This window comes from Bombina bombina, chromosome 1 (genome assembly GCF_027579735.1).
Source record: "Bombina bombina isolate aBomBom1 chromosome 1, aBomBom1.pri, whole genome shotgun sequence".
Lineage (NCBI taxonomy): Eukaryota > Metazoa > Chordata > Amphibia > Anura > Bombinatoridae > Bombina > Bombina bombina.
Genome location: NC_069499.1, coordinates 1,024,174,700 through 1,024,187,856, shown reverse-complemented (window position 1 = coordinate 1,024,187,856; position 13,157 = coordinate 1,024,174,700). Strand labels below are relative to the sequence as shown.

At 37.8% G+C, this 13,157-nt stretch overlaps 2 protein-coding genes across 2 annotated transcripts in view; one reads left to right on the top strand and one right to left on the bottom strand.

The window, feature by feature from the left end:
* TGM2 (transglutaminase 2) overlaps positions 1-3,366 on the top strand; it is a 107,167-nt gene extending 103,801 nt beyond the window's left edge. The window contains 2 exon segments of the mRNA XM_053718387.1: positions 2,851-2,919; positions 2,921-3,366. Coding sequence (XP_053574362.1) covers positions 2,851-2,919; positions 2,921-3,005 — 154 coding nt within the window. The 3' untranslated portion in view covers positions 3,006-3,366.
* The window catches only part of RPRD1B (regulation of nuclear pre-mRNA domain containing 1B), a 461,056-nt gene that overhangs the window by 54,350 nt on the left and 393,549 nt on the right, over positions 1-13,157 (bottom strand). The window lies entirely within an intron of this gene.

The window sequence follows — 13,157 nt, the reverse complement described above, 5'->3', positions numbered from 1 at the left end:
CTAAGATAGCTACAATATAACTAATAGTTACACTGTAGCTATCTTAGGGTTTATTTTTTATTTTGCAGGCAAGTTTGTATTTATTTTAACTAGGTAGAATAGTTATTAAATAGTTATTAACTATTTAATAACTACCTAGCTAAAATAAATACAAAAGTACCTGTAAAATAAAACCTAACCTAAGTTACAATAACACCTAACACTACACTATAATTAAATGACTTACCTAAATTAAATACAATTAAATAAAATTAGCTAAAGTAAAAAAACAAACACTAAATTACAGAAAATAATAAACAAATTACAAGATTTTTAAACTAATTACACCTAATCTAATCCCCCTAACAAAATAAAAAGCCATCCAAAAAAAAAAAAAAAAAAGCCCTGCCCTACACTAAATTACAAATAGCCCTTAAAAGGGCCTTTTGCGGGGCATTGTCCAAAAGTAATCAGCTCTTTTACCTGTAAAAAAAAAAAATTACAAATCCCCCCCAACATTAAAACCCACCACTCACAAAACCAACCGTACTCTAAAAACCACCCAATACCCCCTTAAAAAAACCTAACACTAACCCCTTGAAGATCACCTTACCGGGAGAAGTCTTCATCCAACTGGGCCGAAGTCCTCAACGAAGCCGGGAGAAGTCTTCATCCAAGCCAGACGAAGTGGTCCTCCAGACAGGCAGAAGTCTTCATCCATCCGGCACAGAGCGGATTTATCTTCAAGACATCCGACATGGAGCATCCTTTTCATCCGATGGCTCTTCTGGAATGAAGGTTCATTTAAATGACATCATCCAAGATGGCGTCCCTTCAATTCCGATCGGAATTAAGGTAGAAAAAATCCTATTGGCTGTTGCAATCAGCCAATAGGATTGAGCTCGCATTCTATTGGCTGATTGGAATGAAGGGCGGTATGAAGCCAATTCTATGGAGTGGCTTCTTCAAATGTATGAAGTTTGTGCTTTGAAATTCTATCTGAAAACAAACAAGTATTTTAAACTTTCATCAGCCTTTATTGTTCATTGTTTTGGATGTCATAAGTGTCAGAGGTCTACTGCTTAATCAGAAAGGCACCTTGTTTGCAGGCAAGCGCCCCCATAAATGGTTACTGGTCATTCTATCAAAGCAGAGGCTGCTTCTTCAATCTTTTGTCATGATGCTTCTCTTGATCAGATTTGTAAGGTTTACATGGTCTTCCTTGCATATCTTTTTTTTTGTCAGTAACAGTTTGCCTACCTGTATTTTTCCTGTCCTATATCATGTTAGTCTCATGGACTTCACTGCTCGGGTTTTAGATCCCACATGGGATGATCTTGTGGACTCTCACCATTCTTTGAAAGAAAACAATCTATGCTTATCTAATCAATTAATTTATTTAATGATGGTGAGAGTCCATGTGCATCACCCATGCTTATTTTAATATAGCTAGCAGCAGGGCTTTTTTTTTTTACTTCTTTGCCCAACTTTGTCCTTTGGGTATTTCATCCTTTCCTTATCTACTCTGTATATATGTAACAGACAAGGGAAGTAATAATCTAGCAGACTCACACCATCCTGAAAGAAATTAATCAGTTAAGCATATTTTTTTTAGAATTCTATACCTAAAGCTAATGGTTACTGGAACATATGGCATTATTGTTTGTTGAGGTTAGAATAAAAGCTTGTTTTTGACGGAACATACTAGAGAGCTGGTTGCTATGGGACGAACCATACAAGATTATATAATATAATCTTGAAGATAATTTTCACTCAGTTGAGAGCCCACATAGTTCAGTAGTTTGTTTATGGGAATGTACCATCTCAGGCTGCCACACTCTTATACCTTTACACATTTATTTAAAAGAAGATTATGTATATCGGTTTTGTCCCATTCAAAAGGATATCCAAAGCCTAAAATACCTCTAAAAAGGAGTTGACTACAGTTTAATCCAGACACACTTTTGGCCTTAAAGGGACAGTCTAGTCAAAATTAAACTTTCATGATTCAGATAGGGCATGCAATTTTAAACAACTTTCCAATTTACTTCTATTATCTAATTTGCTCAATTCTTTAGTTATCCTTTGTTGAAGAAATAGCAATGCACATGCGTGAGCCAATCACACAAGGCCTCTATGTGCAGCAACCAATAATCAGCTTTTCAGCAAGTGATATCAAGAGAATTAAGCAAATTAGATAATAGAAGTAAATTAGAAACTTGTTTAAAATGCATGCTCTTTCTAAATCAGAAAAGAAAAAATGTGGGTTTCATGTCCCTTTAATGGCCTTGTAGGTCCAACCATGCCTTCTCTGTCTCAACAGTTGTAGGTCTACTGGTGAGGCCTATAGAGACAAAAAACCATCTGTGTGAGATTAGCTGTTTAAATTGTTTAGACTAGGATTGCTGATATTTTGGGACTAGTCTGTCCTCTTGGACGAGATCAGACTGATAAACTACTGTAAAGGTTGTTGTTTTTTTTACACCCTGGATGAGAAATAGTTTCACAAAACAAACTACTGTGTTGTGTTTGTTACTGCCTGAGTGCTTTTATTTTTATAAGAGTTCTCCAGTCACAGACAGTGAGTCAATTAGGAGCTGCATATACACGCAGATTATAATCATCATTCAGTAGAAGTTAGGGAGGGAGTTAAATACATATTTATTAAGTAACATTTGAGTAGTAATAAAATGCTCTAACAAATTAGATATTTTATTATTTCATTAAAATGTCCGTTTAATGGGTACTGGATAACAGAAACTGGTGCATGTGGAAATTCGATATATATTGCAGTAAATGCTGCAGGAGATTCAGCAAAAAAAAAGTTGTATTCAATATACAGCATGCATCTAACACTCTCTCTTCTCACAGTGACTGCCCTGTTGAGCCTGGGCAGGATGCCAAGGTGCGAGTGGATCTTCTACCCCAGCTGTCAGGCTACGAAGTTAGTTGTGGATTTTGAAAGTGACCATCTGAAAGGAGTGAAGGGTCATCGAAATATCATTATATCCCCTCTTCCTAAGTGAGAACCTACAGATGATGAAACTGGATGCCCACTAGCTCCAAAAAACATGACATACATGTCCTATAATGTGAGCGCCCATATACACAAATATATATTGTTTGCTACATTATGTTACATTACTGTATATTATCTCTGTTGGTGATGTTTCATGAATCGTCAGTTGAATAGAAGAAAACCAGAGCATACATATGTAACTCACTTGGGCTTTGGCATTGTAGTGTTTGCTCTTGCTTAGCATTTCAGCTATATAAACCTGTTACCTGTAGGACCCCATAGCTGGGTAATATTCTGTTTCTGTGATGCTGTAAATAAGTTTTTATTTTTTTATTTTATTCAAGCAATAAAGAAACAATTTATATGAAGTAGTGATTGCTAACATCCACAACTTTAATATCTGTCTTTAGCTGCCTTCACATCACACTTTAAACAATTTTGCCAGTAAAGCATGTTCACATAGGCCAGTTTGGGATTAGTGCACATGCATAGACAATATACATTTTGAATAGCCCCAGCTGTTCCAGTGTAAAACTCCACCATATACTTACTGCAGTTTTCCTCTGCTGGTCCTATACAAATTTTATAAGAATATTGGGGTGGGGGTTCAACAGTCCAGAATGGAGGTTCAGTTACAGCAGCTTATCCTTCTATTCTTGAACAGACGTCAGCCCTTAGCTAGTGGGCACTGTGCCTTCACTGTACAGCTCTATTCCTATGCAACTTCCACTTTTACTTAGAAGCTTTCACTTTGCATCAAATCCATCACATTACCATTACTTTATGGACAGCTCCACCCTACCCTGCAGCCCCATTTTCTATTCATGCATAACTCCCCCTCCCTTTGTACCATTCCTGTACAAACTAGCTCCACATACACAGAGATGTATGAGAATGGATCCTGCTCTGGAATTCCATTGTGCATAAATCTGTCACCTCCAGCTCTTAAGCAAACTAACACAAATGTAGTTTCACCTCCATCCTATCTTTCAGCACATTTTGTAAATGTAGCTGCGTTTTCCCACTGTACCTCAGTTCTAGTTCGTAGTCACCCATATTGCTGTACTATATAGAGATGTCACTGGGTCTTTGTGCTTTTTTATTAAAACTCCAGCATGATCAGGAAACCAAAACGCTGCTTTGTCACCACACGTATTGTGCCTGTGCGTGAGTAGCAAGTGAAGCTGAAACGTGAATAGGTGTAGATTTATCAAAGGCTAGGCAAACTCTGTATGTGCTTTGCCTGTAACTGCGCCCCAGCTCACCTCCAGAGAAGCACACATGTGCTCCTGAATTTATAAAAAAAAAAAAAAAAAATAGATGTAATTTTGCACGTTTAGTAAAAGGCGAGCTGGGGCGTAATAATGGTAAATTTCGCCTGTCGGAAAAAGCATTTACTCCCTATTTATCACAGTACATCCCTATAAATATTTACGCCGCCATGACTTGATTATTAAAAAAGCGTTTTTTAGGTATCTATTTTGCGCATATTTATATTATATAATGTTTCCGTGCTGTTTCTGCCATATGTTGGTAATTTAGGATTGCAAAAATCAATATATCGATAAAATATATAAAAAAAACTCCTGGTACACGTATGCGCCTGTGGAAGCGCAAATTTGTGGCACTAACAGTCTCTTCTTGGCGCTGAGCCTTGGAAAAATGAGTTAAAAGAAGAAAGTACTGCATCACAAGATGTAAAAGCATGTATTATAATGGTATTGGCCTTATAGAACATGCAATTTAAGGAGAAATTTTAGTTCCCTATCGGCGCAAAGCAATGATAAATAAGAAACTGGGAGTATTTGTAGGTCGGGCTGTGAAATTACGCCTATTACTAATGTATATTGGTGCACTCAGGAGCGCACCCGTGCGCCTTAGCGAATGTAAGTGGAGTGCGAAGACATTTCTTTCAGATTTGCACAATTATAGGCGCAGATTGCTTTCATAAATATGGCGATCGGTGCGTATGCGTTATTTTGCCCGCAATTACAGGCAAATTGCTTTGATAAATCTACCCCTTAGGCTCATATGCAGCCTTTTTATTGTCTCTGAGCTATGTTTACAGAGAACAGCAAGGTTTTTCCAGGCATTATCCCAGACCATATAATAGGCCAGAAAGGAAAAGCAGTGTACGACAATAATGGGAGTAGAGGATGAAAAACATACAGTGCATAAGGGAATGGAACTACAAGTCACTGCTTATCTGGAGTTAAATTTGAAACTTTGTTTTCCTGGCAACAGAGTACGTACATTGGCAGAAAGTTATGAAACTAAGCTCCTGAACAGTTTCCAGATAGGTCATTTGTATATAAATTGCTCACCTCTTTTATATTTGAATTTATTTTACAGCAAAAATATTACTTCGTTTTTTAATTCCTTAAAGTTTTAAAAAAAAAGCTTTTTAAAAATCTAGCCTGCCACGAGGGAGAAGTGCAGAAAGATATTTAACATATAAATAAGTATGGTTACTGATCTCTACAGCACTCTAGGGCAATATCCTAAACCATTAAAGGGACAGTTCACCCAAAAACTTTATCCCCTTTAAATTATTCCCAATGATCCTTTCTACCCGTCAGAGTGTATTAAATTGGTTGCAAGTAGCTCCTTTACTCATATTTCTGCATTTGAAATAGCTGATTTAGCTTGTGGTTTCCCAACCTATACTGAAAGTTTTGATACTGGAGTATACGCTATTGACAAGCCTAAGTAAACACAATCAGCAGAAGGAATTAAAGTCACAGTGGGGGGCAGGATAGTTAAGTAATAAAATGATAATTTTCCATTGTTCTCTCTATGTATTGAGCTTTGGTGTTCCAGACAAATATAAGATAAGGAAGCAAGTCTGTGTACATAAAAGGGATAACATAATGAGATCTGATATTACCTGAAGCTCAACCCCATTGTAATAGGCTGTGGTTTAAAAGCACAAAACCAGCTACTTCATATACACAAATAAACCCAAAAATGCAATTTCTCATACATATAATACTCTGCAGCTTATTTAACAAGTCATTGAAATTACATTAATATAAAAACAATATTACAGTGTACTGTCCCTTTAAGCAGCTACAGTTGGCATGTTTATGTTTGTTTACATCATTTGAGTGTCACCTCTTAAAGGGACATTATACGCTCATTTTTTCTTTGCATAAATGTTTTGTAGATGATCTATTTATATAGCCCATAAAGTTTGTTTTTTTTTGTTGTTTTTTTTTAAATATATAGTTTTGCTTATTCTTAAATAACATTGCTCTGATTTTCAGACTCCTAACCAAGCCCCAATGTTTTATGAGAATACCGTCAGCTACCTTCTCTAGCTTGCTCCTGTTTGTGTAAAGAGTCTTTTCATATTCAAAAGTTGGGGGCGGGGGAGGGTCTTATTTCCCACTGCCAGCTACCTTTTCAACAGAGCTAAACTGAAAGCTTCATAAGTCAGTTTAAAACAGTTTTTATACTGGATTTTTATATCAGTATCTGTGCATCTTATTCTTTATAGTAGTGTCTATTACATGCAGTTATATGAAAATGAGTGTATACTGTCCCTTTAAGTGAATTATCAACTGCAAGTCTTTTACTTTATAGCCAGTTGTTATATAGATAAAAATATAAAACCTCTGTATATCTTTTATCTGTGAAAGACGTCTTCTTTAACAATAAAACCAGTACACGTTGGAGAACATGCCCTATCCTATATTCAAGTTTTACTTTTAAACTTATTGGGTTGAAATGGTTCCTTTAAAAGTGACATGGAATGAAGCAGTGTCTGAAAGCCAAATCCAATGAAAATAATTAAGAAATAAAACCTATGTACTGGAAACAAGTTTCAATAAACATTTATAACCATAAAATGTTTAAGCATAATTGAAAACAATCCCCTCACCCACCAAAAAAAAACGTTGAGACACATTTGGGGTGTGACACCCCAGCTAAAAGTATATATGACAATATCATACTATAACCAAAGAACATTAAGAGACTGAAAAGTTATACCAGATTTATACTTCAAGTTCAATCGATATTTTCATAGTAAAAATGGAAATACAAGTCTATCAGTATTGATGGGCAGATTTTCTCTGAAGTAGGAAGAAACACCTTCCAGAAGACTAAGAGGATTGGGATCCTTAGCTCTACATAAAAGCCTGGCCTCGTGTTTGAGTCATTTCACAAATAGCCAAGCAAGAAGCTTTTGTGGGAAAGAAAGAAGTGGACAGGAAAACCAAAGTCTTTCTTTCATTGTTCTGATAGAGCAAATATGCTTTATGCTCTTGAAATCCTTTGCTGGATGAGCAGCAATCTACTATTGGAGCTAACTGAACACATCCTGTGAGACAATGACAAGAAGCACATATGTATGTGCAGCTAGCTCCCAGTAGAGCTCTGCTACTTCTGAGCCTACCTTATAGAAGCAAACTGGAACTTTTTTTTAAAATTGCATGGTCTATCTGAGTTAAAGTTTAATGGACATGAAAACCCCAATCTTTTCTTCCATGATTCAGATAGAGCATATGACTTTCCAATTTACTTCAATTATTTGATTTGCTTCATTCTTTTGGTAGCCTTAGTTGAAAAACATACCTAGGTAGGCTCAGGAGCAGTAATATATTAGCTAGCTGCTAATTGGTGACTGTATATAAATGCATCTTGTGATTGGTTCACCAGATGTATTCAGCTAGCGCCCAGGAGTGCATTGATCCTCCTTCAACAAATGATACCAAGAGAACTAAGCACATTTTATAATAGAAGTAAATTGGAAAGTTGATTAAAATCACAAGCCCTATCTGAATAATGAAATAATAAAATTGGGTTTCCACTTCAAGTCCTTTTACTTTTGACTTTACAGTATCTTAAACTCTAAAATGACTTGGGCATAGGCACAGAATAAAAAAAAATGTTCCAAACAGAACACAATTCCATATGGTTTGCTTTGTTAAGAAATTGATATTGGTATACATTTGTTTTTCTCATCAATTCTTGTGGGGCAGTACTAGCGCTGGACCATATGAAAGTTATGATAGACCAGAAAATCTCTTCTTATGTCCTAGGAAGTATAGTCTGAAAGACCTAATAAATGTTGCGTGTCCTAATGCTTGAACTTTCAGTATGTTGAACTTGCAGTTGATGCTTCATGATGATATTACCCAGTGAAATATTATAAATAGGCCAGGACTTAAGCAAAATAATAGCCATTAGGTCTATCTCTGGAAGACCCCAAAGATCTACTATTTGATTGAACACTGCTGGATGCAGAGACCATTACCCAGGATGAAGAGATTGAGGACTCAGATAATCCACTTCACAATTTTTCTCCCCTGGAATATGAATGGCAGATATCATTCAATAATACTTATCTGCCCAAGACAAGATTCAAGAGACTTATTTAATTGCTAGATAACTGCGAGTTCCCCCTTGGTGATTGATGTATGCCACTGCTGTGACATTGTCTGATGGGAAGGGAAGCTAAATCTCCTCTCTAACAACAGAAAGGAGTTCTAAGATTTTTATTGATAACCTTGTCTCTTGAGGTGACCAAACTCCCTGTGCTCTCCTGGATCCCCATACTGCTCCCCAACCTAAGAGACAAGCCTGTCGTGATGATTGTCCAAGATGGATAGACAAAAAAAAGCTCAGTGAAGAATGGATTGGTTTTCTATCCACCAGCATAGATAAATTATTGTAGCTGGATCCAAAAAGATCTTTTGAGATAGCTAACTGTAGTCCTTGCACCACTGATGAATAGAATCATATCTGATGCGGCAATCATAAGTGTTATGTTCTGTGTGTAGTCAGGATTAGAACATTCAGTTGTGTGCTGTTACCTTGTGTCTTGCACATATCATGAAGACTCTGCAGCAGGAACTTTAGATAACTTTTATTCAGCTACAGCCACATGGCTTATTCTCTAGCAGGTTCCATCAGTAAAACTAACATGGCTTCTGATGATGTCACAGAGACCCAGACACACCCAGGGGGTGTGGTGAGCTGAGCTTAAAGCTGCAGTAATCTTAACATCCCCTTTTTTCTCCAAAAAAAAAAAAAAAAATATATAAAAATAAACAATAAAAAAAAAAAAGAACAGACAGTGGATAATATTGTAACATACAACAAGTAACTAAACCATACACTTGAACTTAGAACAGTTTATCTTTATAGTCTATGTGCACAAGACCTAGGTCGCAGGCTAGAATTTAGTCACAGTTATGTTTTCTGCGATAAGTCCGCCTTCGGATTAGGTCATTCCTTGCTGAATAATCTCTCACTGAATCCTCACATTGCCATCTAGAAGGTGGCCTTCTGTTTCTAGAGGGCCGTAGAGTATTTGGTTCAGGAGAAATTGTCTGTGGAGGAGTACCCAATGGTTGTTGATCACCTGTGATATTTTGTTGTTGGACAGAATCATTCTGAGGTTGATCTGTTTCAGTTGTGTTCATTGCATTTTCATCCTCAGAAGACTCAGGTGGGCACCACACTCCATGCCAGATATCCTCACCATCTGAATCATTTGATATTTGTGTAGCTGGTTGAGATCTATGTCTCATTTGTTCTACATGGCGGGAAACTGTACCACCAGCTTGTAGTTGAACTTTAAACATTCTGTTGCCCATGCCTTGTATTATGACAGCTGGAATCCATTTATTTGGGCCACGGTAGTTTCTAACCCATACTCTGTCATGAAGAACAAATTCTGAAACGCTAGAAGTGTTCAACTCTTGTGTGGGATGTTCTGGTCTAACTTTATCCAGTGGAGTTCTCAGGCGTCTTCCAAACATTAACATTGCAGGTGATAGCCCAGTAGTGGCATGGGGTGTGTTTCGATAGTTAAACAAAAAATTAGAAAGGGAGTTTGGATTAAATTTTGATTTCTGAGAGACAGCTAAGTGGCGTTTTAAAGTTTGTACAAATCTTTCAGCCTGTCCATTAGAGGCTGGAAAATATGGAGCTGTCTTACAGTGTTTGATGTTATTTGTATCTAGAAAGGTTTCAAATTCATGTGATATGAACTGTGGACCATTGTCTGAGACTAAAGTTTGTGGCAGTCCAAATCTTGCAAACATACTGGAAAGAACGACAATGGTTTGTTGTGTTGTAGTACTTGACATTTGAACTACTTCTGGCCACTTGGAATGAGCATCCACAGCCACCAAATACATTCAGCCATCCACTGGCCCCGCAAAATCAACATGGATTCTTGTCCAAGGTTCATTTGGCCATGGCCAAGTTTTTTTGAGGTGTCCCTGCTCGGATTCCGCTGTGTCTGTGCACATGCATTGCAAGCAGCTACATAAGAAGCAATATCTGTATCCAATTTAGGCCACCAAAAATATTCTCGTGCTCTTTGCTTCATTTTTACTACACCCTGATGTGAGCTGTGTAGTAACTTTAATGCTAATGTTTGCAGTAAGTTCGGAATTATCACTCGTGACCCCCATAACAGACAGCCTGAGTCATGCACAATTTCCTTCTTCCTTGTAAAATATGGCTGAAGGTCAGAGCGAACCACTTTAGGCCACCCATGTTGAACAAAAGACTTGATTTCCTGTAAGGTAGAATCAGAGCATGTATAAGTAGCAATCACTTTGGAATTTAGATTTACAGGCTGTGGAGGGGTTTCTATGATTTTAGAAGATGTTGTCATGTGATGTACCATTGGTAATCTAGAAAACATATCCACATTCGTATGATCACTGTGGCATCGATATTTAATGGAGTAGTTGTAAGCCGCCAGCTGAAGTGCATAGCGCTGAAGTCGAGCAGCTGTTGTGTTTGAGATACCCTTCTGAGGGTGCAGAATGGACAAAAGTGGTTTATGATCCGTGATCAGAGTAAAAGGTCTGCCATATATATAAATGTGGAATTTCTTCACAGCCCAAATTATTGCTAAAGCTTCCCGATCAATCTGGGCATAATTTCTCTCCGACGGAGTTAAAGATCTGGACGCAAAAGACACAGGACGTTCAGACCCATCGGGCATAATGTGTGAAAGTACTGCGCCTAAACCATATGGTGAAGCATCACAGGCTAGTACCAAAGGCTTCTTAAGGTCATAGTGGACAAGGAGTCTTGATTCCAGAAGAAGCTGCTTAGAGCGTTCAAATGCTCGTGTACATAAGTCAGTCCAGGCCCACTGGTTTTTACTATCTAAAAGACGGTGTAGTGGATATAGTAAATGAGCCAAATTTGGTAAAAATCTGTGATAGTAATTGAGCAACCCCAAATAAGAACGTAGCTGAGATACATTAACAGGGGTGGGAGCATGAATCAGCGCTTTCACTTTTTCAGCAGTTGTGTGTAGACCAGTCTTGTCCACTACATGTGCACAATATTCTAAACTATTGCAGAAGAACTCACACTTTTCCATGTTAACTTTCAGTCCGAATTCCTGTAGGCGTTGTAAAACAGCTTCAACATTGGCTTTATGAGCAGCATCATTTTCACCAGTGATAAGCATGTCATCTAACATACAGTGGGTATGTGGAATACCTGCCAAGATCTCATCCATTATCCGTTGCCACACTGCAGGTGCTGGGGCAATGCCAAACACCATCCGCGTATACTGAAAAAGTCCTTTGTGAGTGTTGATAGTTAACAGGTGTCTGTAGTCTGGATGCACCTCTAATTGTAAGTATGCTTGATGCAAGTCAATTTTTGTAAATTTTTCACCCCCTGCCAGAGAACTAAACAATTCTTCAATCCGTGGTAAAGGATACTGGTCCACAAGTAATTGAGGGTTAAGGCCCACTCTGAAATCTCCACAGATGCGAATGTCCCCATTCTTTTTCTGACAGGAACTATTGGGGAAGCCCATTCACTGATAGACACTGGAACAATAATCCCCTGATTTCGTAGTCTTTCTAATTCTGCTTCAATTTTAGGTTTAAGTGCAAATGGTACAACTCTTGGTTTACAAAATTTTGGAATAGCATTTTCTTTTAGGTGAAGCTGAATCTGCTTGTCTTTCACTAAACCTAGGTTCCCATCAAATACAGTCTTATATTTGTGCTTTAGTGAATTAATCCAAGAAGAATTTGAATTCCCACTTTGGTCCAGCAGTTTGTTAAGTGGTAACTGTTGTGGTAACTTTGGCATGCCCAATGCTTGGATCCAGGATCTACCAAACAAAGGTGGTCCTCCTTTAGGTAAAATGTAGAGGCGTAGATTTTTAGTTATACCATTAAATGTCACTGTAGGTGATACACACCCAATAGGCTTTATTATTTCATTTGAATATGTTTGCATGGTGACAGCTGTTGGAACAATTGGTTGCCTTAGTCCCAGGCGGTTCCAATCAGCAGCTGTGATAACAGAGACTGCTGCTCCTGTATCAACTTCCATAATGAGAGGTTTACCATCTATATTCACCTTTGCTTGCAGTTCTGGAATTTTATTCTCAAGGCTGTAGATCTGTAATGTGTATAATGGTTTGTCTTCCTCTGAATCAGTGTGTGGTGTATCTACTTGCACATGAAAAGCTGCACGTGACTTGCTGCCTTTCTTACTTTTATCTCTGTCTAAGGAACTTCTGCACACTCTCTTTGTATGACCAATCTTCCCACACCCATAGCAGGTGCTGTTCCTAAACCTGCAGGTATTTGCTGTGTGATTTGTGTCACCACATCTGTAACAGGCTGTCTGTGACCCTTGTCTAGCTGGATACTGTTTATTAAGGTGCATACTTGTATGAAAAACATCTTTTTCCTTATCACAAACTGCCTGTGCTGGGGCCTGGAGCATTTGTGTATCTTTAGCAGCAAGTTCCATGACTGTAGCTATCTCTATAGCACGCTTTAGTGTTAAATCATCCTCTGCTAATAGTCTCTTTTGTACTGTACAGTCCATGAGTCCAATAACAAACATATCACGTAAAGCAGTGTTTAAATAATCCCCAAATCTGCAGCTACTTGCTAGTTTCTTTAAACTGATCACATAACTTTTAATGTCCTCATGCTGCAATTGCTTGCATGTGTAAAACTTAAAGCGTTCTGATATCTCTAGAGGCTTAGGTAGGTAGTGGTCAGATAACAGGCAGATCAGGTCAGACAGAGGTTTAGCATTAGGTTTATCTGGTGAGAGAATGTCCCTTAATGTAGTGTAAGCTGCTGAGCCTATAGTTGTCAAACACAGCCACTTGCTTATCAGCTCCTATGTTATTTGCTGTACA